At 39.0% G+C, this 27,205-nt stretch overlaps 1 protein-coding gene across 1 annotated transcript in view; it reads right to left on the bottom strand.

Moving 5' to 3' along the window:
• inpp4b (inositol polyphosphate-4-phosphatase type II B) overlaps positions 1 to 27,205 on the bottom strand; it is a 718,933-nt gene that overhangs the window by 108,147 nt on the left and 583,581 nt on the right. Inside the window, exons 15-17 of the mRNA XM_048597564.1 lie at positions 20,765 to 20,942; positions 4,563 to 4,769; positions 2,501 to 2,639 (exon numbers count right to left, since the gene is read on the bottom strand). Of these exons, the coding sequence (XP_048453521.1) occupies positions 2,501 to 2,639; positions 4,563 to 4,769; positions 20,765 to 20,942 (524 nt within the window). The remainder of the gene's footprint in view (positions 1 to 2,500; positions 2,640 to 4,562; positions 4,770 to 20,764; positions 20,943 to 27,205) is intronic.

Genomic DNA, 27,205 nt, shown 5'->3' with positions numbered 1-27,205 from the left:
CTGACGTTTCAGGCCTAGACCCTTCATCAGAAAAGGGTCTAGGCCCGAAACGTCAGCCTTCCTGCTCCTATGATGCTGCTTGGCCTGCTGTGTTCATTCAGCTCTACACCTTGTTATCTTAAATAGTTCAAATCTTGTTCTAAATGAAAATTAACACAAGCGCTTTATAAGGCAATGGAACTGCAGGACTTTAAAACGCAGATGGAGATGGAGACTCTACCATTTTCTGCCTGGTCTTGGTGAGAGGATTGAAAAATTAATTTCATGGTTCAGTACTTTTCCCACAGCATTTGGTTTCAGATATTGAGGAAGCTTTCCCTTAAAAGTCTCTGTCTCAGTTGCTTCCAACAATTTGGAATGAAATTTTTTTAAAACATACTTGAATACTTGCATACAAAATTTAGATTGATGATCTCTCATCAATGACTCTCCAACAGACAAAATAGACGTTCCTTATTCCGCAATAAAGCCCCCCCATGATTTCTTTTGAAAACCTAGGATGTAGGTCATCAGAACTCAGTGTCTTATGCACTTTGAGTTTTTTTTAAAAACAAAAACAACTCATTTTAAACAGTTATTTGTAATCATTGTTTCATATCAAAGTCGAATAGATTTAGTCCATTTTGATAATCATCTGTGAAATGCAATGTAAAATTTACTAAATAATTGCCACAGCTTTACCTTCTGCAATTAGGTACTTTCTACATTACCTTTTCGTTTTTATTGTTAACTCCAACTATCCTTTTAAGCTTGTGTAACTTTGATCTCTTTGTTAGTCTATGGAATTCTATTACTTGATGTACACAACTTTCATTTTATGAGAATATATTATTTGGTTCTAAATTGATCTCATATTTTAAAAATTACTATTGCTGTACCATCAGCCTGTTTGCTAACTTAACTGCCCAGGCAAATATCCTTTTCCGTGAGTATGACTCTATGAAGTCTATGTTAAAGGCGTTACACAATTACAAGTTATTATTCGGTCTGTTTCCAGTCTTGGGATTATCATCTTTGATTCACTATCTCCTTGCACTCTCTGGTTGAACCTTACTATGTAATGGCTGCCAGTATTTAGTTGGTTGCAGAAATCACTCCAACTTCCCAAGATTAAGGGAATATTCCTGATTTCACTAATCCTGCAGCCTTTCCTTATAACTCCTCCCTTAATTTAACTACTGTATGATACCTCAATTCTTTAATTTATTATCACGCTCCAGAGTCCTTAATTTCTCATGACATTCACAAAGTATTTAGCTTTCCGCTAATTTAAAGAGGGTGGGCATTTAATGTGGACAATCACAGATGCCTAGCTTCTTATTGGATTATCTTTACTGAAGTAGAGAATAACACATCATAGTTTGCACATGCGTTATAACAAAATAAAAACATTTCAATTGTAAGTTCAAGAGGGAAAATGTAATTTCCCTGCAAAGGGATTGTGATGCATGATTAACCAACATAGGAAACACATCAACATGGCACTGCCCATTCATCTGTATAATTAATTGTTAGATGCAGTCAATATGGTATGAGAGCACGTTTGTGCAAACCAGCCCAACTCAAAGTTAGTCTGGAAGGTTAAGTGAATTTTGGTTGTATACTTGTTAGGAAGAATGGAAGCATAGACTATATTTTATATTGAGAAAAGGCTCTGGAAATCTGAATCATAAAGAGACTTAGGAGTCCTAGTTCAGGACTGTCAAAGTTAACGTGTAGGTTCAGTTGGCAGTTAGGAAGGCAAATGCAATGTTAGCATTCATTTTGAGAGGGCTAGAATACAAGAGTAGAAGTAGACTGCTGAGGCTGTGCATAGTTGTGGTCAGACGACATTAGGGATGTTGTGAGCTGTTCTGAGCCCCGTATCGAAGGAAAGATGTGCTGGCCTTGGAGGGTGTGCAGAAAAGGTTTACAAGAATGATCCCAGGGATAAAATGCTTGTCAGATGAGTGGTGGTTGAGGACTCGAGGTCTGTACCCAATGAGGTTTAGAGGGATGAAGGAGGGGGCTGATTGAAACTTACAGAATTTTGAGAAGCCTGCACTAGAAGGACAGACTAGGACCCAGGGGCACAGTCTCAGAGTGAAAGGATGACCCTTTGGAACTGAGATAGGAGTTCAGCCAGAGGGTGGTTAATCAATGGAACTCACTGTCGAAGTTTTTGAGTGTATTGAAGATAGAGATAGATAGATACTGAAAACAAAAAAATGCTGGAGATCACAGCAGGTCAGACAACATCCAAGGAGAGAGCAAGCTAATGTTTTGAGTCTAGATGATGCTTCATTGGAGCTGAAGTGAAGGGTGGAGGGGACAGCATTTAAGCCACAGTTGGGGAAAGGGGGCAGTGTGTGGGTGGTGGGTGCAGAGTGCTGGAGGAGAAAAGATGTTGATAGTTCAGATTAAGTGATCAGATTCTCACAGGAGACAGTTAAAGTAGATATACATTGCACAGAAGAACAATTATCTGTTCATTACATGGTTTGAGTGATTTGAAACCTACCAGATGCTGAAGAGGTAATTTGATTAACTGCTGAAGGTTCAACCTCACATTCTTGTCCTGTGTCAACTTGTTCAAGCAGTCGGTCCACCATTGCAATAATACAGTTCAAACTTTTCCCCACGTTCACCCAAACTCTGTCCTAGAAAAAAAAAGTCAAGTTATATCCAGAACAAAAACAGAGTTACTGTATCACTGTTATGCTGTATAAGTCAGGAAATTTATTAATTAATTTATTACAATAAACATTGCCTTAATGGAGAGATTTACAATTTATCACTCATAATAGAAGTTTATGGATGGACGACTAGTCAGAAGATTGTGGGCTTCAATAGAAATCTATGTTTTTAACTGGTAGGTTCGAGGCCTTATTTCTCTGTCAGTTGTAAAGTTCTAAATGAAATGAATCTTGAATTAATTTCTTGTCAACAGTTCAAAGTTATCCTTGATTTGTCATGAGTTAACAATTTGACTTAGAGTAGCCACAAAGTAACATGAAAAATGGAAATGTCACACCAGTGTGATAAGAATTTCTGCACTGAGGTCAAGGTTATGACACATTGTTCTGATAAAGTATAGCCAATTTGACTTTGTATCTTAGCAGTTCAAGGGCTGGTACTCTGAAACTAAATGTGTATGAATTATTCAATACTTGCTTTGAAAACACAAAAGTTACCAATGTTTAACTAAGAAATAATCAATAAAATGTTCAAAGTATGCAGAGAAATACTTTTGATTCAGGCAGGCTGGTGTTCGTGACAGGGCCAGGGACATGACAGCCCCCAATGTTGCTCCTGACCCACGAGCCCAGCTTTTGTCCTGAGCACAGTGTCCACTCCCCGCCAGCCAAGCCCACCAGGCCCACTCCCAACAGAAACACAGTGAGCCCAAACCCCACCATGACCAAGCACATCAGGCCTACTAAAGCCCAGGGCCTGGTTATTGGACCCCTGATGTACTCCAATATACCAGGTTCTGGTTCTCGTAAGGTGCGTATATACTGGCCATCAGTTGATATTAATGTAAACAGTGAGTGGTGCAAAAGATGTCTACCTTTATGAGATACTGGTCCAGATATTGTGGGGCACTGATGGGAAAATAGACTGTTCGTTAGTGATATTTGTCATTCTGTGTTTCTCCAGAGGGTACATTGTTGAAGTTCTTGTATCGGTGCAATCCCTAAACAATCAGCAAATTCACCTCATGGTATAGCCCTTAAAAAGTTAACACTGTTAATTCGGGTACACCTACTTTTAACAAAGCAGTAACTCCATAATTATTAATTGTATAGACCCTCAGCCTTAAAAAGCTAACTTTATATTGGGGAAATGTCAAGCTGTCCATTACAATAAAAAAGTTACACAAATAAATATTTTTCAATATTTGTTCATATTGATATTTCATTTTGGCTTCTTCTAAATTCAATTATAATTATTTATTTCCCTGTCTGGAAACGTAAAATAAAGACAAAAGGATATAATGTTAACTTCCTGGGATGCCACCTGAGAGAATACTTCAATATTCAGCTATTTTGCTGCATGACTGGAGATTCCCACCAAATTTATACTCTGTTCAAGAAGGGCAAGTCTGCACAACAGACAACAATAGATCTGTGTGCGCAGTTTTCTTTGAGGACATTTTCTTTGAGGACATTTTCTTTGAGTGAGAACCATTGCTTTATCATTGTCCACAAAAGCAACATGATTTGAACTGAGTTCTGAGGAAGGGTCATTGGACCCAAAACGTTAACTCTGATCTTTTTCTTCACAGATGCTGCCAGACCTGCTGAGCTTTTTCAGCAATTTCTGTTTTTGTTCATGATTTGAACTGAAGTGTGATTACGTAGTATCATTTGATACTATAGTAATATCAGATGCAATCTGATTACACAATATATATTCACACACTATAAAGATGTACCAGTGCACAGAAAAGTAAGTCTTTTGATTTTTTTCATATGAAATTGTTTTTATTGAATAACTAATTAGAGAAAATGGATCAGAAGGTATAAGCACGGTTAATACGTCAGCTGGTAAAATGCAAAATTCTTCTAGGTATCACTTGCCCAATCTTCTTCGTCATATTCAGCATGATGAGGTATTGAATCTTTGCTGGACCTGCGTTCACTGCTTTCATACTGTTGTTCACTGCCATCTGGATTATGGATAGGATTGGGGTGCTTTTTGTTGATGTAGCTTGGACGAGCCTTATGTAAAGCTAACAGGGCACTTCTCAGCAATTGGTCTTCAAAAGCATGTACAAACTGTTCAGTCTGTGGAAATATACATTAACAACGTTAAGTAACAGGTTTGGATTTTATGATGAACAAATCTGTCATTCTCTAAAATGGGATGATAAAGCTATTTCTCCCCTCACTAACCAGATGATAGCTGAACTGTTGATCCACTCAAGTCTTTTTGTTTGGATAAAGAAAGATCTGCTATCTCAGCAAAAGTTGATGGCGTGAATTACAGAGAAAATAACATTGTGATGAATTACATGCCTGTCAGTCAAGTTTCTTTTAATTATTTATTGTTCTTTCAAAAGTAGGCAGTAAAAGTGTGAGCACGGGCAAGAACATCAGCAAGCTAAGCAACATCAGGAGGCATACAGCAGAATCTGATTCTGTTCTTAGTTACAGACATATTCAGAAAGAATTGCTGCTCAGGAATTAGAGCCAAACTGATTTGTACCTAAGTTGATTAAATCAGTTGGGGTTCTCCCTCTGACTGAATTCAACTAACTAAGTCGAGAATTTCAAATTTCAGGTCTGCATCATTCAACTATTCACAAAATCAACCATCTGCCATTAGTTAGACTAGTTTCGATGTTTTAATGGCAAAACGTTCACTGGCAAAAAAGATTAAAATCAGACAAAAAACTATAATATCTTTCATATTCTATGGATGTTCCAAAGCATTTTGCAACCAGCTAATTACTTCTGAACTGTAGATGTTGCTGTTTTGTAAGCAAACACAGGGAGTTTTCAAACAAGCATCCATAAATATCAAATAAAACCATTAACAAAATAAGAGATAGTAGGAACTGCAGATGCTGGAGAATCCGAGACAACAAGGTGCCAAGCAGCATCATAGGAGCAGAGAGGCTGACGTTTCGGGCCTAGACCCTTCATCAGAAAAGGGGGAGGGGAAGGGGGTTTTGAAATAAATAGGGAGAGAGTGGGAGGCGGATAGAAGAGGGATAGAGGAGAGGATAGGTGGAGAGGAAACAAACAGATCGAAGAGGCAGGGATGGAGCCAGGAAAGGTGAGTGTAGGTAGGGAGTTAGGAAGGGGATAGGTCAGTCCAGGGAGGACGGACAGGTCAAGGGGGCGGGATGAGGTTGGTCGGTAGGAGAAAATAATCTATTTTTGGTTGTGCTGGTTGAGAAATGAATGATAGCCGGGATACTGCGAAGACTTCCTTCTTTAGTGCTATGGATTTTTTTTTGCATGTGCCTGATAAATCACATTGAGAAATCTGACAATCTAATCACCATTTAAATAACATCTGGAGATAAACTCTGATAACAGTCCATTCATATAAAGTTCCACTCTGGTAGCAGAAAGTTGTCAGTTCTGCCTGTAAAATGGGGATAAATTGTGGTTAAAAACTGCAACTGCCCAAGTTTTTCAAAAGCACTTAAATTGCATACTTCAGATTCATCTCTCTGCGTTTTCAATACTGTTTTTAAAAACCTGTTCAAGGAATGTGGGCATCATTCTACATGAAATAATAGAGGAAATGGATGCCAGCATCATAACTGTTATAAGAAAGCACTGTCAAAAAAATCATTATCCTTCCACACTAACAGCATGAACGAAATTTCATCTGTGGAAGATATTAAGTGTTTTTGTTTGGCTTCAGACATTGTACCTGATAATGGAAAATTCCTGAGTTTGTAATAATGTTAAATCTATTGATAAATATTGAGAAAACTTCAGTTTGGTGCGCCAAACGCAAGAAGACTAAAATTATACCAACAAAATTTGAAGGTCAAGTTTCCAGAACTAGCAATCTAAGACTGCAGCAGAACTGACAATTTTCTTCCCCAAAAGTGAATTTATATTTGAAGGACATGAGAATGTAGCTCCTGGTGTTGTTACTTAAATGGTGTTTCGATTGTCAGCTTTTTCCAGGATATGATTTGTCAGATTGAGTCAGTTCATTATCATCTAGAAGAAGACGATTGCACAAAACAAGTATAGCATTATTTCTCCCAATTATCAAACTGAAAACCTGTTTGCTAGACCCTGCTTTACCAGCTACTAATCATACAGCTATTAAGCATTTGTTCCTTATTATTTTAATGATTTAGCATCTTCCTAAAAACAAATACATTTCAAGCTACTACCTTTATGTTCTAATATCACGTCTTGAATTTTCACCCCAAAAATGCCGTTCATATTTAATAAGCAACTTGTAGTGGGCAATCCTTTGATATTTACCAATGGTTGTCTTGTATTCAGTTTCCTTTTTCAAAATATCACACACTCTTTCTAACATTTATGTTGTACTAAAAATGCATGTCTGATGCAATTCACTCAAAAGTCATTTTATGTGATAACCTGATCTGTTCTGCACATAGGTAGGAAATAAAGTACAGATTTAACCACAACACTTGTGCGCTGCTAAAACTATTTTGTTGTTTATCAACCAGAAAGCTTGCTGTCAGCCCTATTGATGCAGTGTTAATATACCACAATGCATCTGTTACAGGTAAAAACACATTATCGCAAAACATTGTAAATTACATTCGAAAGAAAAGACGAGAGTTTTTCTCAATGCTAAATAATATCTCATCATTTAGGGAAAGACTGCTAATTTGTACTACACCTTGTCAGTTAATGTCTTCCTCTGTATCTCTAAACTGGCACATGAGAGTACCAAGCCCCACTGGATGGCCAGTTAAGTTTGATTCTATATGTATTTAAGTTGATCCTCATGCTCTTATCAGATGATGATGAGGCTTCATCAGTTTAAAAATGAAGCTAAGGTGGAGAAAGATTGGAGAACAATGATTTCTGGTAAGTATTATTTGTATTAATAATTATAAAAGAGAAATGAATATTTAAAAAGGAGTTGGAAACAATTAGGAATAATTGTCCTAATGTACTGAAAAGTCATCACTTCAAAAATCATACTTTGTACCATCAATTTTCTTGATCTGGACTGAAGTTATCCGATGTAACTATCAAGGAGAAAAACCTCCAGAATAGCCAGCATCCTTAGGTAAACTGATGTTCTGATCTGTAATGAGGCACATGTAGATTTGTTGGCATTCCTTTAACATTTTAACTTCTTGAGAACAATAATGAAATTTCACAGATGCCTGGTTAAAGCTTCAACTGAAAATTAAGTGTAAAGAATTAAAATTCTTCAATTTCAGTTTATGCCATTTCTTATTTTCTACACGCTAAAGGGTAAAAAGTGACTAGCTTCAGCCCTGCAGTCTTCCACCAATAGAAAATTAGGGCTGAACCTTACCCTGTTTTGGCAAAGAGTCATTTTCATCATGTTGCTCTCCATGAGACCTGGCAAGTTTTCTCATGCTATCATTCCAAACTCACCATATTAATTATCCAACATGCCCCTACAGTACCCCTCCTGTCCAATGCTAGTGTGATTCTCCCACTCACTATTGTCATAGGTACACAGCACCGCAAGAATATTCCAGGATCTTTGGCTCCAGCTCTATCTTTAAAATGCCGTTACGTGCCCAAACAAGAACCACCAGTCTGGAGCTGCCCTGATATTTGCCAAGGGGAAATTGGTGCCCTACTCTGTATGCAGGGATCTGGAGAGATATCTATTTTGCACTAGGTCATCAGAGGAGGCCAAAAAACAAGACCCTGCCAGCCTTGTTTGGGGTTGCCATTGCTTCAATACATTCTCAGCCATCTGAGGGACTGCCCAGCAGGGTAAGAAGGTCAATGACCATCGCCCTGCCACCACTTTCTCTCCAATACCTCACACTCAGTATCATATGCAACATGTTTCCTCTCTCTTACCCAATTACAAGATTGACATAGCATGATGCCTTACTGCAACATGTCCACTCTCTTGACTGATGAGACTGCTAAATATGACAAGTTTCCTGGCTTTGTGTCTGTACAAAAAGGCAAGTCAAGTCAGAAGTACCGTGGACCTGTTTGCTCTGGCTAAGTGGGATAAAATGCTAAAAGGTAAGGCAAGGAGATTCTGTGAGCATTCAGGTAGGTGCTAAGTGAATGACTGCTGAGAAAGCAAGTGAACAGTTCTGAGATGCAGGCTGGTTCAATCCATGAGCTGTGTGCCTATCTTTACATGCAATGTGTCCTTACAGAATCATTCCAATGCTAGTCGTTGGTGTGCTCCAAGATGCAGCATTGTAATGCAGAAACGTATTATAAGAGGATTGCAGATGTGTCATGGTGCTGCAGAGGCACTGGCATGCATGCTAATATTTGTGGATATGGGCTGAATGCAGCTATTGCTCATGGAGCATGACTTGAAATGTTGGTGCCTGGTGCTCGAAGTGTGTCCAAAGATCCTGGTGGTCCGGAGGGGCAAGTAGTGATCTAGAGTTGCCAGGTACCTGTACTGACTTTCATATCAGTGAATCTCACTGTCTAGTTTCTTTCCAATGGGTGGTAGATTAGAGATTGCATATTAATTAGGTGAGATTAGGTAATAATGAGTGATAATCTCTATTAATAGATCTCTCACCATTCACTAGTGGGAATCTTATCTCAATGTCTGGAACATAATTGGAAAATGTGACTTGTTGCTCCCAGTGGTGAGAAAAGCCTTGCTTGACTTTTCGCACAATTTTCCCAGATTTCTCTCCATTTCTCTCTGGGAAGATTCTGCCCCTAATAACAGTTTTATTTTTGCTACATGCAGTCAAATATGTGCAAACAGGTTTTAACTGATGCAATATTTGTTCTAGAAGGCAAGCATAAATATAAGCTAAAACAAACTACACCATTTTCATTAGAACAGAGGTGATTTGACAGAATTGATTTGAATTTGTGTTTAAGACTTTGAAGGAATGGCACAAGCGAAACAGAAATGGACAACTGAAGGAATATATATATGAAATGTAAGAAATTTAGGGCATTTTAGTGCAAGCCTTTTAAATAAAGAAGACTTTGAGACTGTGGAAAACAAAACCCATAGCTAAGGATGAAGCTGACACCATGAGAACAGACTTACTAGTCACCCATTGCTCATTTGAAATTTTGTGAACAACATTCTAACTAAGGCCAATGTGCAATTTTCCATGAATCTTGTAAATGTGTACACATCAAGTCTATTATACAAGATAATGGTTCTGAAAAGGTTAAGGCTCGCGGTACTTTGACTCCACACATTCTAATAAGGTCTCACCTGATCTGTGAGTGGAACCCAAGACTTCAACTCTACCTTTCAGAGGGAGAAGACGTACCTGTACCAGTTCTCTTTGGTCCTAGTAATTCTGATCAAATGGAGCTGCTGACATATAATAATTTCTTAATGACATCGAAGTACAGTGTCTTTTCTATAGATATTCTATTGTGGAATATCCCCTAGCACCAATCACTAGATAGGCCCAGGACAACGTAATTGCAAAGGAAGATTGGCAACAAACTAGCTCATACAGCCCTTATCTGGTACCGCACAATGATAGAAGTGGAAAATACCATAAAAGGCTAGTAGTGATCATTCGGAAAATACTACAAGGTTTCAGCAGTGGCACCCACCATGACATCCACCATGAGGAGAATAAATCCAGAAGGGGAAAAAAAAAACAAACAATTGCATTTGAGAGATAGTAGGAACTGCAAATGCTGGAGAATCTGAGATAACAAGGTGTAAAGCTGGATGAACACAGCAGGCCAAGCAGCATCAGAGGAGCAGGAAAGCTTATGTTTCGGGCCTGGACCCTTCTTTAGAAATTTCTGAAGAAGGGTGTAGGCCCGAAACGTCAGCTTTCTGCTCCTCTGATGCTGCTTGGCCTGCTGTGTTCATCCAGCTCTACACCTTGTTATATAAAACAATTGCATTTATCGCTTTAAGTGCATTACAGCTTTAAGAAGAGTCAAACAAACAAATCAGCAGCAGAAAGGCAATAACTGGCAGAGAGAGACAGAAGCAAAATGGCAGGCTCAGTACTCAAAAGACACTTCATTCAGAGGCTGGCAAGAAGCAGTGGGGCAACAATATGGGAGAGGGAAAGAGAAAAGTCAGCCATGCTTTAGAAAACACAGAAGCCTTAATGAAAGAGGCTCTGTGTGGAGAAAATTGAGACTCTAGAAAGTGATCAGTAAGGGAAAAGGGTATAACATGATGCAAAATGGCACAAAGACCAGAACTAAAAGGCAAACGAGTATAAAAATATTCTCACCTCTCAGGACAAGCATCATGAGATTAGGCATCATGAGATACAGCTGCATGAAGTAGTGAAAGGTCCAGAAAAGACATTTAGACCAGAGCCAAGGAATTGGAAAGGCATTTATTTAAGTTGAAAACAATTACATTTAAACAAATGTAGTGAAAGAGAAAGAAGAAAAGTCAGAAAAAGCATTGAAAATCTGAAAGGACTGGGATTCAATAACAAAACAGTGATTTTGGCAGGAAGATGTATGAAGGCTACAGACAGAACAGTTTAAAAAATATTTGTGCAGAAGAACCTGGTTAGTGTTTTCAGTTATGAAAGGTGGGAGAACATCCATTTAATCAGAAAGGAAAGCGAAAGCTCTACTTAAGCTGCGGAAAGCAGGAAAAGAAAAAACATAGTAGGCAGCAACTATTTTGATCATTAATAAAGTGGGAAGACCGTAAAAAAGGTGGGAAAGTCCAGTAAGCAGTGCAGAGATGTAATATTACAAAGACACAAATTTAGAAACTTTGAAAGCACAGAACAGTCAGTAACAAAGTTAAAAGCTTTATTGAAGAATTCAATACAGTATTACCGAATTACAGAGTTAAAAAAATCTGGCATATAAAAGAAATAGAGTCTAGCAAGTTCTACAGCAATTTAACTTAAACCAGAATACAAGCTTAAAAAAGTGGAAAATTAAAGCAATATTGAAATGTTGCAGATTTAATGTTCCTTCATAGTAATCAAAATTAATCAGTATATTGAGAAGAAATGAAAAAAAAAACTTCCCAGCAGATTCAAGGTCAGAGAAGAAATATAGAATACACAAGTTTGGAATTTATAGACGTGACAATTGTTAAGGTATAGCATTGACTCAAAATTAAACGCCAAGATTGAAGCTCAACAAGTTAATAGACTATTGAGCATCTCTGATTGCAGATGGTGCTATTTATAGACAAAATATTAAAGATAATATGGACACTTTTCAAGATGTCCTAAAGCTTTTGACAATTATTTCAATTTAAGAACAAATAGAATTCTTTACTGAGCAAGATTTAACAAAGGACTTCATCTCTACAGATAAATGGAAAACTGTCTATATTGTGCTTTGAAATCAGAATACTTAAAAGGTAGCATTTTTGATGAAACTTTGTCATATTTCTAACAGTACAAAGAAGATTAAACAATTGAGAAAGATATTCAAATTGTGCTGGAAGCAAAAACCAGAAAGACTCTCATACAAATCCTGAGAGGAGAATACCAACACTACCTCAAGAGGGAAAGAGCATTCATTCTCTTTATAACGTATGGATACTCTACAGAGACACCTGACAAGCACACACAGAGCACGAACAAAACATCTGCTGCAAAACAATGTTGTCACTGTGGGACAACAGGGCTCACAGACGCAGACAATATTCACCCCCTGAGGATTTGCATAAGGAAGACATTGTTTCAGAAGTGGAAGTACTGGTGATTACTTATGTAAAGATGTTCACACGGTGGAACACCCAACACTATTAGAAAAGATTCCTGAATTGGAGGAAATAGCTCCACCAGAGATTATGTGCAGGCATTCTTAAGGGGAGTAGTGAATCAAAATGAGCCAGTCGAGACAGAACCTGTCTACATCAATGGATATTCTGTTGATTTTGTGCTCAATGCAAGAAAATGTAGTACTGCCTTCTTAGACTAGGTACCAAGACTGAAAAAAAAAAGTTTTAGTCAGAGATTAAGTTACATGGTGCAGGTGAAATAACTGTCAGAAGGATAGGAATGCTACAGGTACTGCAATGCAACAAACATAAGAGAATTGAAAATGTGTGCAGTGTTTGCAAATAATCAATTTTCCTTCTTGAACCTGTACGAATGCTTCAACCTCAATTTTATCTGAAGAGTTAGAGGAAATTGACAATCTCCTGAGAGAACCACTGCTGCAGGAGGAAACAGCTATCCAAACACTGGTCCATGGTCCAACCATTATAAACCAAACAATCCAAAGACAGCCTGGAGAAGATTTTGCTGTGCTTACATCAAAAAAGAATAAAGAATCAAATGAGACCGCTTATTTTGGCACAAGAGAATTGACTTAACATTGTCAATGTAGTGGAAGTCACAAACTTCACAGGACTGGTCAAAATATTTAACTCTTCATCTTCTAAATTCAATAGTCAATTTCAGTGACTGTAATAGAGTTGAGCAAGCAGAAACCTTCAATAACTTGACCCAGCATGTGGTAACATTTCAGTGTCAAACAACAGAGGTAAGTGAAGATGTCCTACATAATCAACAAGTGGAAGAGATAAACTGCACACTGTTTCATAGGAGCCCAACATACATCTACAAATCGGGGACATGATAAAGAAGAAAACATTGTCTAGCTGAAGTAGACATGTTATTACAAAAATGAGACTATCTATTCCAACTAGAAAGCAACTGTTCCAGAAACACAGAATCCTACAGAAACAAAACATTTTTCAACAGAGCAACTATCTTCCAGGAAGCAAATTCTGAAAATTAAAGGTTCTCCACAATAAGCATTAGATCAAATATTTCTACAAAGAATAAGATCTTTCACAAAGGATTTCCAGGAAATAAAAGACCCAACAGAGAAATGATCCACAGATCAGAATCACAATCAACTCTCCAGCAACATTCTATCTTCACACGTGCAAGTGTTTACTGAGAAAGTGTGAAACATTGAGATCACCTGCATTCATAATGTCAGGGACATGAAGGGAGTTGTAATAGTGCCAAATGCACTATAGTTATAGATATGATTGTATAATGGGTTAACTAGAAGGAAAAGACTTGAGGGAGGATGATATGAAGTAATGGTTCTGTAAGGGTTAATGTGTAAGTTGCCATAGTCTTACCAGGGCTGTTCTCTCATTAGAGAGAGAGAGGACTGGTAGTGGTTTAACCTGAGGGTCACCATGCTTTAGGTGAGGGGAGAGGTTGAGAAAGAGAGTCCAGAGTAACCTCAACCGATGCAGGAACTGAATCCAAGCTGCTGGCATCAGTCTGTATCACAAACCACTGTCCAGCCAATTGAGCTAATGTTTATTGGGCCATAGAGAAAAGGAGCTTTATTTAAAACATAGTGATAAGTTATCAAAGAATTACTAAAATCTAGAAAACCACTTCTGATTTTCATATCCACTATACAGAGGGTGAATGGTTATGGAAGTGACACATCCTGGCACTGGGCATTGGTGTGAATGGAGAAGCACAGTATTCTATGTGAGGCATTTAGGTTGTTTTGGGAACTTACCTTGGCTTTGGGGACACAAGAGATAAGAGTCATTAGTAGAGAGAATAAGGTAAAATGGCTGCAGCATAGGGAGGAAGGTTGTGTGAGAGCTAAGTGCTGGACAGCCTTTTTATCGGTAGCACTAAGTCTCACAACAAGGAGGGTCTTTAAAACTGTCTTCCTTAGCACCTGGCAGTTTCTGTGGTTGCCTCCAACATTTTTACAGTTAGTATTTTATACAGTTTCATTATCTGCTCTGATGATTTCTATTCAATTTCACTTATAATACAATCAAGCAGGTTATTTGTCATTTTGTCGAATTCTTCTTAATATGATTACATCATATCTTACTATTTGCTTCATCTTCACATTTAGCATTATTTTCAAACTGAAAGATATGGGTTTCAATACTATAGTTACAAGTAAGATTTTGCTAATCAGCTCATTTAAGGCATGTGGAAAGTTGTTATTTCAATCTGGTATTTGCTGGCTGTCAGTAATAAACATTTTTGTAACCATTTCCATTCTTATCCATTCACCTATGGCTCCCTGGAATCTCATTTCCAATTTGAGCTTCTCTTCACCCTCCTCTCCGTGCCGACAAAATGCAAGTGGACTTCAAAAACTCTGGAGATCTTTATCCCTCCTGTCAATCAACCATCAGAATAAACTTAACCTGGGAGATCCATACATTGAAGTTTTCAGTCAGTTATCCCACTCCAAACTTCAGGCTACATAACTGTAGGGGATCATTGGGAAAAAGGCCAAGCATGAAACCTGCTCATGAACATTAAGGGTTTCAACACAAAGCAGTTAAAATGGTCCTACCATGCCATAAATTGAAAGACAAACAAGATTAAATATTGGCACACGAGGTATGAGTTTTCTTTTCTCATACTTTTCACTGTATTTAAATGTGACAAGCAGAAACTGGAAAATGAACTGAGATCCTCTCTGGCAAGTCCCTGCCTATTCAGGCAGTAATTTCAGCTGAAAGTGGGAGAGACAATCCGGAGATCTTGATAAATGATGGGTGAGTATATTCAAATTAAACTATAAGACAAAACTATGTCATATTTTCCAAAATTAACACCCAAGCAACTCAGAATACTGAAATTGCCTACACACATTAGGGGTCAGCTTTTGATAAATATGATAAAATGCTTTTAAAAATGATATGACCCATAACGGGCTGTGCAAATCACAACAGTGTGGAGTCTTCATCTCCAATAAGCAAAAACTCCTGAGGACTCCAGCTAACCTGTCTAGTTAATGTGGTGCAAGATATTCTGGCAAACGATCCAGTAAAAAAAAAAGTATTCTCTAAGACTGAACAGAATCTCAGGTAACGAAATAGTTTGTGACCACATGTAGGAAGGATAGCAGTCAGACACATGTTGATAAATAGTAAGTAACATTCACATCACAGAAACACTAGGCAATGAGAATCACCAATAAAAAGTTGAACCACATCCGCTTGACATTCAACTGCATTACCATCATCATGAAGGCCACCATTGATCAGAAACTTAGCTGAACCATCTGCATAAATACAGTAACTACAATAGCAGGTCAAAGGATAAGTATTCTGCAGTGAGTGAATCATCTCCCAATTCCCAAATGCCTTCTCACCACCTGTAAATTACAAATTAAAGTTTTGATGAAATACTCTCCATGGATGAGTGCAGTTCCAAATGAAAATCAAGAAGCTCAATAATATCCAGGGCAAAGCAGTCTGACTGACAGGCACCCTATTCAATGCTTTAAACATTAACTCCCTCCACCATCATCACAATGTGATTGTTCTATGTACCATATAAAAAATAACACTTTGGCAATTTTCAAATGGTTTTTCAACAGCAGGTCCAAACTCAAGGCTTTTGTTACCTATATGAACAACAGCAGGTGGCTGGGAAAATCACCACATCCAAACATTCCTCCAAGCTCAACAAACCTCTGACTTGGAAATATATTGATCTTCCTTCATTAATGCTGGATCAAAATCTTATACTTTCTGAAGAATAGCTTTGTGGGAGTCCTTTCATTACATGTACTGCAGTGCTTCACAAAGGTTCCTGGTCACTTGCACCAGAGATGGTGCATAAACTCTCCCTTTAACAGCACTGTCCATATCTTGTGAATAAACAAAATGAAAAGCAAAATCATTGAAATGTGGACCTTATCTTTGGCCTTAAATAAAAGATAGTGAGCTGGAAGATCAGCCATTATCATACTGAAAGGCAGAGCAAACTCAATTAGCCAAATGACCTCCTCCTGCTCCTATTTTCCATGTATCTTATGTGCAGTGTGAGTTGCGATAATCTCAGATTTAGAACATGACATATTCATAAACATATCTTCTCAAGTCCAAGAAAAACAAATAATGATTGCTGTACTTGGAATTATGTTTTGTTTTTCTTTTGTGTTGTTACAGATCTTTTGTCTGGCATAAGCTTTGTCGGTTGCTGCACAATCAAATAATGAATTACTTGCTGATCAATGCATCAAACATTTAGAACATCAACAGTCTACATGCTTTCCACACAGTGATAGTCTGTCAACGCATAAAAAAGGGGATAAGAGATACTTGGAAAGCTGGTAAAATATTGGCTTCTCTCAAGTGAAAAGTTCTTGGCAGTAGTACTGGTGAGAAAAATGATATCCACTTTGATTGGAATACAAGCAAGCTATGCCTATGTGTTGTGAACAGGTTCACATTAGGTCAAGCTGAGGATTACAGCATGGTTTAAAATGCTATCGATAACTTGTGAAATCATTAAGCTGGAGAGGGTTCAAAAAGATTTACCAAGAAGTTGTTGGGAATGGAGAGTTTGAATTATAAGGAGAGGTTGGATAGGCTGGGACTTTTCACTGGAGTGTAGGAGATTGAGGGATGATGAGGGGTGATGTTATAGAGGTTTATAAAATCATGAGGGGTATGGATAAGGTGAATGGCAGGTGTATTTTCCCTAGGGTGAGGGATTTCAAAACGAGGGGGCATATTTTTAAGATGAGAGGAGAAAGATTCAAAAAAGACAGAAGGGACAACTTTTTTTGACACAGAGTGGTTCATGTGCGGACTGAATTTCCACAAGTGGTGGATACGGGTATAGTTACAACGTTTAAAAAACATTTGGACAACTACATGAATGAGAAATATTTGGAGGGATCTGGGCCAACTCAGGCAGGTGGGACTAGTTTAGTTTGAGATTATGGTCGGCATAGACTGGTTGGTCCAAAGGGTCTGTTTCTGTGCCGTATGATCTATGATTTTAAATGATGCACCATTTATAGACCTAGGCCAGACACAATCTGATGGAATAACATTTATGATTTATTAACAATCTGCCATGTCAGATCATACAATGAAGACAACTCTACACTGCTGGGTCACTGAAGTAAAATATCAACTTAGTTTTAAAGGAAAGAGTATCTTTTCTCTGATGACTTTACCAACATACCCTGGTACTAAATACGGATGCAATAGAAAGAAAGCCATTCTTTTATGTAATTGCTTTTTTTCTTCAACTGCTCTTTCTGGGCATTCCCTTCACTTTACACACACTAACTTCAACCAAAAGCTGGACAGGTGCCACCACTCAAAGATTTCATCAATTCTAATTTGGAAAAAAATGGCACCAGGAGATATATTAAATACTATATTCCCCCTGATTTCCTCTCTTCTGTGGAGTTACACCAACAATTCGCTTTTCTGAACCCTCTCCAATTTAATAACATTCTTCCTATAACAAGGCAAACAGAACTGTACACAGTACTGCAGAAGAGACCTTACCAACATTCTGTACAACTTCAACATGATGTCCCGACTCCTTTAATCAATGGTCTGAGTAACACCTTCTTAACCACCCTGTCTATCTGTGATGCAACTTTCAAAGAACAATGTTCCTGAACCCCTAGGTCTCTCTGATCGATAACACTACCCAGGGCCCTACCTTTAACTGTATTGGCCCTGCCCTTGTTTGTTTTACTGAGAGGCTGAAAGGCTTATTCCTATTCCTATCTTTCACCCAATATTCCTGCTCATTATACAGCAATATTGTGCAGCATTAACATATTACATTAGAAAAGGCATGTGTTTTTTCTTATTCTCATCAAGCATTGCATTCTTTTTATTCACCATTCATTTAAGCATTGAGCACTGCTCAGGTGGACACAAAAAAATCCCACAACAATATTCAAAGCAGAGCAAGGGAAACCTCCAATTTCCTTACCAACATTTATCACTTACCACCACTGGGGGAAAAAAGAATTTCTGCCATTTATCTCATGCTTCTCATTACTTTTAGTAGAACTTTGCAGAGGATAAAATAGCCAGTGCACTTTGGCTACAAAACTGCAATTCAAAAATAATGCATTGACAGTGGCACATGTGGAAACAACTTAATAATATGAAATACCATCATAATTGACATCAACAACTTCAAAATGGGATTAGTACACTTATTATCCACTGCAGGCCATCATTGCTGTTGTTGTTGTCATTTTTACAATGGTCATTGCTGGCTATTTTAATCACCTACCTGCATGACACGGCAGGTCCCACTTAATATACACATGGAGGTTGTTACGCAGTACCTGGATTTCTAGTGTAGGACAGAACTGGTTGAATCATGCACGGTTCATACACTGCTTACATGCTGGCAATGCCACTGAAGATTAGTCAAAAAGTAAGTTTTTAATTACTTCTGTAAGGCCTTCAGAAAAGGAATTTAATCTGCTGATTCCCTGGATTCCTGGTTTATGGCTAGGAATCTATCTTACCATGTCCATCTTACCTTGCTTCCAACTGTGAAGTCTCAGGGATGTCTGATATTGCATGGGTCTGAATCTAGCAACTTGAACTAGCCACTGTTTCACACACACAACATACCAGTCATATTTAATTGAGGCTTGGACCTCAAAAAAACACGCTAGCGTCCTTCCTGCTCTAATGGGGGTGTAGTTGCCTGAAAGTTAAAATCTGCCATTTTAAATTCAATTTTCTGTGTTAACTCTCTGTTTCAGGAAACCAAAAGGCATAAAATATGTAAATTACAATTTCAAAAGTGAGGATATTCTAACATTTAATAAATGTTAAGTTATTTTGGGTTAGTCTAGAGCTTGTTATAATGATAATTTGCATTGTTAACATGACACTTAGAGGAGAATATATTGAAAGTAGAATTAGCGTGACTGCAAATAAATTTTACACACACTTTCATGGAGAATACCCATTCACTGTTGCACACAAGCTGAGAAGCTCTTCTGCAAGTGTAAATGCTACGATTATTTTTGCTTCACATAAATGGGAGATGTTGATGTGTGTCTGCTGTCTACTTGGTATTATCCTCTCCACGCTATAATTAACCACTACAATGACTACTCATTGGAATGCCCAGTAATGATAAATGGTAGCATGATGACAGATGTTTGCCTCCTACTGGAGGTGCAAAGTGAATCTTGAAGCAACCCCACATAAATTTTATATGGCCATTTTGCCTTGAGTCCACAATGTACATGCACCTATTCAAAGGCTGGGGTCCATGATTTGAGTACCATAGGAATACTGCACTTGGTAATACAGAACCTGGTTGGAGTCTTGCACTCATCAGTAAAGATGCAAAAAAAAAATCAAATTTCAATGGGAACAATAATTTATATTGCATGAGTGAAATGTTTGGTGATTGCTGGTAAGTAGACTCTAAATGTTTGAGGCATTACCATAGCAGTAGCACCAGGGAACACAGGTCCCTCCAAGGTTTACTTTAAATTGAGATAGGTACAATGTCTGCACAGCGAGTCACAGCGTCAAAAGGACATGGCCTTCTGTACATAGCTTCTACACACGTGAGCCACATTGCGAGCTCAACAGGCAGTCTTAAACTGGTTGTTTTAATTCTTAGCCCACTCTGGATTGTTGAATCCAGGTGCAATCATATATAATTTTGGGCACTATGTTCTGAATTTTGCAAGGACAGGCTGGTTGAATGTAGCCAGTATGCTATCTGTGGCAAACAACCAAAAGGTGGTACTGTTTGCTATAATTCTCCAGTTGTTGGTAAATGCAGCGTATATGCCTGGCATTATAACACATGTACAACATTACTTATCCAAGAAGTAGGCAGAATGTCTTTTGTCTTGACAGTAGCATGAAGTTATGAAGAAAAGCACTTGTTTTGCCACTACATTGTAGCAGCGTTTTATTTGTTACTCAAGTTTTTGGGCCACCTTACCCTTAGCATATCTTAGGAAGAATGAGCACTTTTCAAGAAAGAAACAGCCAGCCTTAGGCTCTTGTGCAATAGAATGAGTAGTGAACTGATCGAGTAGCCATATGATAGCTTCAACGTTTCCTATTATGGCATCAAGTGAGCAAATGTTTTGGACCCTATTGAAAAGGCTGCAAGCAAGGCTAATCTTACAGTTTTAACAAATTTACAACTACGGTAAAGAGTACAAAATTCACCTCAGAATCTCATAGCCATCTTCATTGAAACTGTTGACAGAGAAAATTTCTTTCTTAACCCTGAAATCCACTCCCACTGCAATACTTAACCAATTGTGAGCTGTAGAAAGAAAAGCTGGGAGGCATCCGGAATAAGATCAATCAATCAATCAATAACACAGACTTAGCGTTCCTTTAAATTAAAGTGAACAGTTGAAATGCTTACTATTTCACTGAGAGTTTTCAATGAATCTTTGAGATTGTCACTGGAGTGTTGCCTTGCTGCAGTTAGCAGAAGCTCTGCGTTGCTCAATATGAGTGGTTGAAGTTTATAAATGTTGGTTATCACTTCTTTTGCTTTGGTCGTGTCTTCAGGTGAGTAGTAGATATACTGGTATGCTGAACTAGAGAAAGCAAAACAGAAAACATGATGCACACCAATTCAAACCAAGATTGGAGCAGGAAAAAAAAAAATAACACTTTCACTAACCATGAATAAAACAACGTAACTTTTTTTAAAAAAACTGACAACCTAAATTTTCTCCCCTCGTTTCCTGAGGAGGCTCATGCAGGAGGATTGCTGCTCAAGATCTGTGCCATGTTGAACTGGACATTCTAGTCTCCACGTGATCTGTTGAGCTGTTACTGTGCAGTTTTGCACATTAAAGTCATTTTTTGAAAAGGGAATGCCGTCTTTTGCAGTTTGCTCACTTCACATAATCTTTGCATATGAATGCTAGTAAGGCTACAATAAATTCTCACAAGCAGATTGGCAAATATCACTTAATCAAGTCACTTATCAGAGCGACCACAACACTTGAGCTCAACTCTCCCCTCGTCTGACATGCACACATGGTTTTCAACATGAGTCATTGGATAATAATTAGAAATGGCAATCTTCACTGATTTTCCCTTCTTTAAACATGAATTCTGATTTTATAATTTACAACTGATGAGTTAACAGCAAATGTGTTACAAACTGCCATTTAACACAATGGCCCAGATTTTGCAGATAAAATAATCAAGGAAGATGGAAATTGGACAGCAACTTCCTCCATGCAACACACATTTCCTCTCTCCATGACTCCAAAGATCACCCTGATGAAGGCACAGATGTATTTCTGGCAGACTTAATTCTTTCATACATTCTCTAGGTCTAGGCAAGTGTGACACATTATAGTCTTAATTTTGTTTTATTATTTCCATTTTGTCTCTTTCTTGAATGTGTTAACTCATACTAATGTATGGTTTTCAATCTATAGCATTCCTCTGGCAACTTATTCAATTTACTGGCCTTTACATGTGAGTCTTCATAAAAGTGACAGTGGACTACTCAAACCTGATAATAATTAACTAGCCCACACTCATCTGATTAAATGAAATACTGAAGCTCTAGTTATGAGGAACTGTTATTTCATGAAGGCCTATTTCTCCCTCCGGTTTTCTACAGTATCATCAGATCAAGAGGTAAACACTGAGTAAAGATAGATGGTGTCCTCACTGGGTCTTTTGGAAAGTGGCGGTACAAATCAAAACACGTGTCAAACGTTTGGAGAAATTTGAGCTGACAAAATCTAATATTAAGTTGAATGATGAGTAAGCTTATTTTTATTTTCTAAATTCTAAAAGTTTTGATTATTTATTACATGCACATTCATCAGGAGGAATAAGGTCAGTTTACTTCTATCTTCATGGCAACATCCTTGCTTCTAGACACTGGTACTTGCTTGATTACATATGACTACAAGAGATAGACCATAAGGATAGATGCATCACTTGTGCCAAGATGGAAGTTGCCAATTGGTGAAATCACCATTGCTTGAAGGAAACGAAGCACTTCTAGAGACCAATGAAGGCTGAAGTCCAATTAAAGAATTATGACCCAGAATAGACAGTAAGTGGAAAGGACACAGGATGAGGTTCATCAACTTGCTGGCAACCATGACATGTGTGGATTCTGCAGCACTGTCAAGACCATTTCTGGCCCAAGCACCTAAGGACCTACCGACCTATTGACTGAGAAGTGAGAACAGAGTGATACCTATCAAAGACAAAGAGGCAGTCAGTGCTAGATGGAAGGAGCACTTTGAGGCTTTCCTCAATAAAGATTCAATTCCTGAACTGGGTGCCGTTGACTTCATCCAAGAGAATTCTACCCTCCACCACCCCAGCACATCCCTAGCCCGATGTGGGGTTGAAAAGGCCAGTCTACAGTTGAGAACCAACGAGGCTGCTGGTGCACCCCTACTGAAACACTGAAATATAGCAGAGAAGCAGTCTTGGTATGGATATTGCATCTTAGTTCCCACATTAGAATTTTCCGTGCAACTGAATCCCCCACCCACTATTTAGTTTAAAGCCCTACCCACAGCCCTAATTATGCTATTTACAAGGACTCTGACCCCAGCATGATTCAAGTGGAGGCCATCCGTCGGCACAGTTCCTCCTTCCCTGGTACTGATGCCAATGTCCCATGAATTCAAACCCGTTTCTCCCACATCAATCTTTGACCCACACGTTTACCTCTTTAACTTGTTGACCCTGTACCAATCTGCTTGTGGTTCAGGTAGTAATTCAGACAGTATTACCTTTTTGGTTCTGTTTTTTTTAATTTAGCCCCTAACTGCTCATATTCCCTCAGCAGACTCTCTTTCCTCTATGTATATTGTTGGCACCAATGTGGACCATGAGAATTGGATCTTTCACCTCCCACTCTAAGTGCCTCTGCAGCCCAGATGAGATATCCTGAACCCTGGCACCAGAAAAGCAATACACACTTTGGGATTCTCGATATTGGCCACAGAAAACAGTATCTATTCCCTTCTCTGTACCATCCCTGTGTTCAACCACATTTTTCTTTTCTCCCCCCATCTTGAATAGCTTCCTGTACCACAGTGCTACAGTCCATTTGCTCATCCTTCCTATGTAACTGCCCATCCCACCCAAACCCCGCTCTCATGCACACATGGAGCAAGAATCTCAAACCTATTCAACAAGCTCAAGCGCTGAGGCTCCTTCAGCACTATCTCATGGATCCCTGTACCTGCCTCTCTCATAGTCACACCTTCTTGACCCTGACCACTGACCGTATTTGAGGCAGTTAATCCAAGGATGTGACTGCCTCCTGAAACATAGCATCCAGGTAACTCTCCCCCTCTCTGCTGTGTCGCAGTGTTGGAAGGGCAGATTCCAGGTCACCAACTTTGAGCCAGAGTTCCTCAAGCAACCAACACTTGTTACAGGTGTGGTCTCTTTGAACCACATAAGGTCCACCAGCTCCCACATCATGCAGTTACAACACATTGCCTGGCTCAGCATCTCTGTTTTAATTACTTAGTTCTTGATGTGCTTTTAAAAACTTCATACTGGTCTTCTAGTTTATTGCCCGCAAGTATTTCCCCTATTTACCTTCAATCCAAAAGTAATTTACAATAAAGATAAACAAATTAGTAACTATCACCAACTAATGAACCTATGATTTACCTATGATGTCACCTGTTTAGTCATCTCACGACCCACAAATTCAGAGTGGAAGGCATTCTCAGTCCCAAGGGACTGCCTAGGAAGATAACTTTCCAAAGTACTTTGATTTTGTGTCAGGAATAGTAGCCATCATCTGAAACGTGGTATCAGAGGTGTAAAGCTGAGATTGTTGGAGCTGCAGGAAAACAGCATGGAAGGACAAAAATACAGTCTGCAACCTCAAAGTTCTAAATGAGTCACATGACTGAGAATTTTCTACTTGTAGCTATTTTTAAAAAGAAAGGAGACATGGGACAAAATCGGTATTATTTTCACCCCCAGTGGCAAACTATAAACTAACTACATATTAGCAAAAGGACTGACAAAATAAAGTTAGTGACCATGTCATCAATGCCTGGGAATGAGTGCTGCAAGTTGTTTTGTACCCTAGACCTCACAGAGGAGTAGAAAAGCCAGATGGAGTACATTTTGAAAGTTTTAAAGACACTTTTTGAACTCCATATTAATGTTACCTGAAGTAACCCCATAGAGGCAGGTATCCCATCACTAGGTCACTCTTTATTTACACATGGAAAGTCCTTGACACTGATCAAGCTATTTCAGAGCCAGCTCTCAGCTGGAACAGAAGCTCTGACACTCATGTTTATATCTGTCAGCCAGGGCTCCTTGATTCTATGAGGTCCACCTGGCTGACCTCATTACAATCACTACATCCCTCTCCCTCCGAGTCCGAGAACATTGGCCAGATTCTCTTTTTGTAGCTCCTCCTGGGCGTTTTAGTACTGGGTCAGGTTCCTCCAACTTTGCCTCTGATACGGGCAGTGTGTAACGCACAGTAGTTTGCCGCTTCTGCCTGAAATGTCTTGGAAGAAATTCATTCTCCTCTTCAGGTGGCACCCAACGTGTCCATCTCAGATTCCGAGGTATCTTCATGCTTGACGGAGAGGGAGAACCCAAGGGTTCCAGAACAGTTGGAAAGGCAGTCAAGGAAGCGGGTGTGTTTTGCTCCTGCACCGTTTACAAGTTTGCAGCGTTCATTCGGTCCATGTGCTCGTTCAGGACTGTCGCACCTACTTGAACTTTATACATCACTGGACCTGACTTTGCATTGACCATGCCTCTTACCCATGCAGGGTTATTCCCATGGTACCTACACCAAACTTCGTCCCCTGAAGTAAACTGTCTTTCTCGCTTAGTGGAGTCTTGTACCCAGAATTTACGTTCCTGATGCCATTTCACTCTTCCCCCACCATTTCACTCTTCCCCCACTCAACCAGGTCTGGGAAGATCAGATTTAATCTGGAATTAGCAACTCTGCTGGACGTATCCCTGTAGTTGCATGAAAGGTGGTCCTATAATCAAATAGGAACCGGGACAGTTTGGTATCTAGTGAAGTTGCAGACTGTTTCTTTTTAAGCCTGCCATAAAAGTTTGGACTGCTCTTTCTGCCAGACCATTGGATGACAGATGATATGGAGCTGTCCTTATATTTCCACTTAAGGAAATACCCTAATTCCTTGCTGGCAAACAAGGGCCCATTTTCTATGACCTACACTTCCAGGAATTTGTGTATTGCAAAACATACGCATGTCCCCATGTTTGACAGATGGGCTCTGAGCACGTCCAGCCACTTTGAGTGGGCATCCACAATGACTCAGGACATTAAGCCCATGACAGGTGCTGCCCGTTCCGCAAACTGGACTAGTTTGATGATTCTTTCACTTATCAGACTTTTGATTTCTGCCTCTAGTTTTACCCACAAGGCAAATGGCACTGGATGGACCCTGCAGAATTGTGGGATTGCTTCTTGGTCAACATTAAGATGGCCTTGGCTTCTTTGATAGTCCCTAGACCTTCCTGAAAAGCTTCCAGTATTTAATTAGAACTTCACTCAAGCAGCTACTTTCTAATCGAAAAATGTTGAGCCAATCTAGGTGAATCTTTTTCAAGTAATTTTATTCCATCAAACTTGGACTCGAGTCTTTTACAATAATCAGTGGTAACTGAACCAGCTGCTTCTCATAAGAGACCAGAACCGAAGATGTACTCTTAATCTCTAACAGCTCCCTGGTATAAGTTCACAATCTTACTGAGGTCTTGCACAAACTTAAGGGTTGGAGTCCAGAGCAAATCTTGTTGAAGACTGGTTCTGCAATCACTGATACAGCTGCACTGGTATCGATCTGCATTAAAAACTAAGTGAGCATTTAACCAGATTTTGATTGGTTCTGATTTGAATGTTGTTACGTAATTCAACTGTTCCAAACCAGATGTAGGTAGACTTTCCAGGGTGCGTGCACTCTCCTGGATACCAGCCTATGAGTTCTCTTACACCATTTAGCTCTAGTGGGACTCTTTTGCTGTCTCGAGTCAGCATACTGGCAACAACTACAATGGCTTGCTGGTCTGGATCCTGAAGAAAATTTTAACTGTTTGGCTGAGGCTTGGCTTTGTTTTGAGGTTTTGCTATGTGCTGACCTAGAATCTCTGTTCAGGAAATGTCCCGAATGAGCCAATGCAATTGCCTTCATTCAAGTGGTGTTCCCCAAGCTCAAGTGGCCTGGGGAGGGTGTCCATTTCTACTGGAATACCCTGCAACTCAAATGCTCCACCTGCCACATTTTCCAAAGATAAAGCCAGTTGTAGTGCCTGTTTGAAGTCCAGTTGGGCTTCAGCTAGTAGGCACTTTTGCATGGTTTCATCATTAATCCCACATACCAAACAGTCTCTCACCATCACATTAAGGGTTAAACCAAAGCCTCTGCCAGTCATCTTAACCTCGGCAAAAACCCAGACATGGATTCGCCGGTTCTTGAATTGCTGAGTAAAACCAATAGCCTCTCAGAATCAGAGGAGGCTTGGATTCATAATATTCCTTATCTAAATTCATCAAGTCTTGAAAGGTTTCAGTATCTGGAGCCTCAGGGAACATTAGGCTCCTAATAACCGAAAAAGCTACAAGTCCATAAGCTGTCGGGAGAATTACTCGTTGCTTTTCATCTGCGCCAGTGTCATTTGCCCAGAAACAAAAATATATTTTTTTCACATACAGGGCCCAGTCATCGATGGAAGGATTGAATGAGTCAAGCTTGTCAAATAACAGTATGATGCCATGAATGCTTACCCCAACACAAGACAACTGTTGCGAGTGAATTTCTTCAGGAGTGAGCTTTTCTCTCATCAC

The sequence above is a fragment of the Rhincodon typus genome, chromosome 1 (genome assembly GCF_021869965.1).
Source record: "Rhincodon typus isolate 14 chromosome 1, sRhiTyp1.1, whole genome shotgun sequence".
In the NCBI taxonomy this organism is placed as follows: Eukaryota; Metazoa; Chordata; class Chondrichthyes; order Orectolobiformes; family Rhincodontidae; genus Rhincodon; species Rhincodon typus.
The sequence above is the reverse complement of the archived record's forward strand: the minus strand, read 5'-3'. Positions and strand labels throughout refer to the sequence as shown.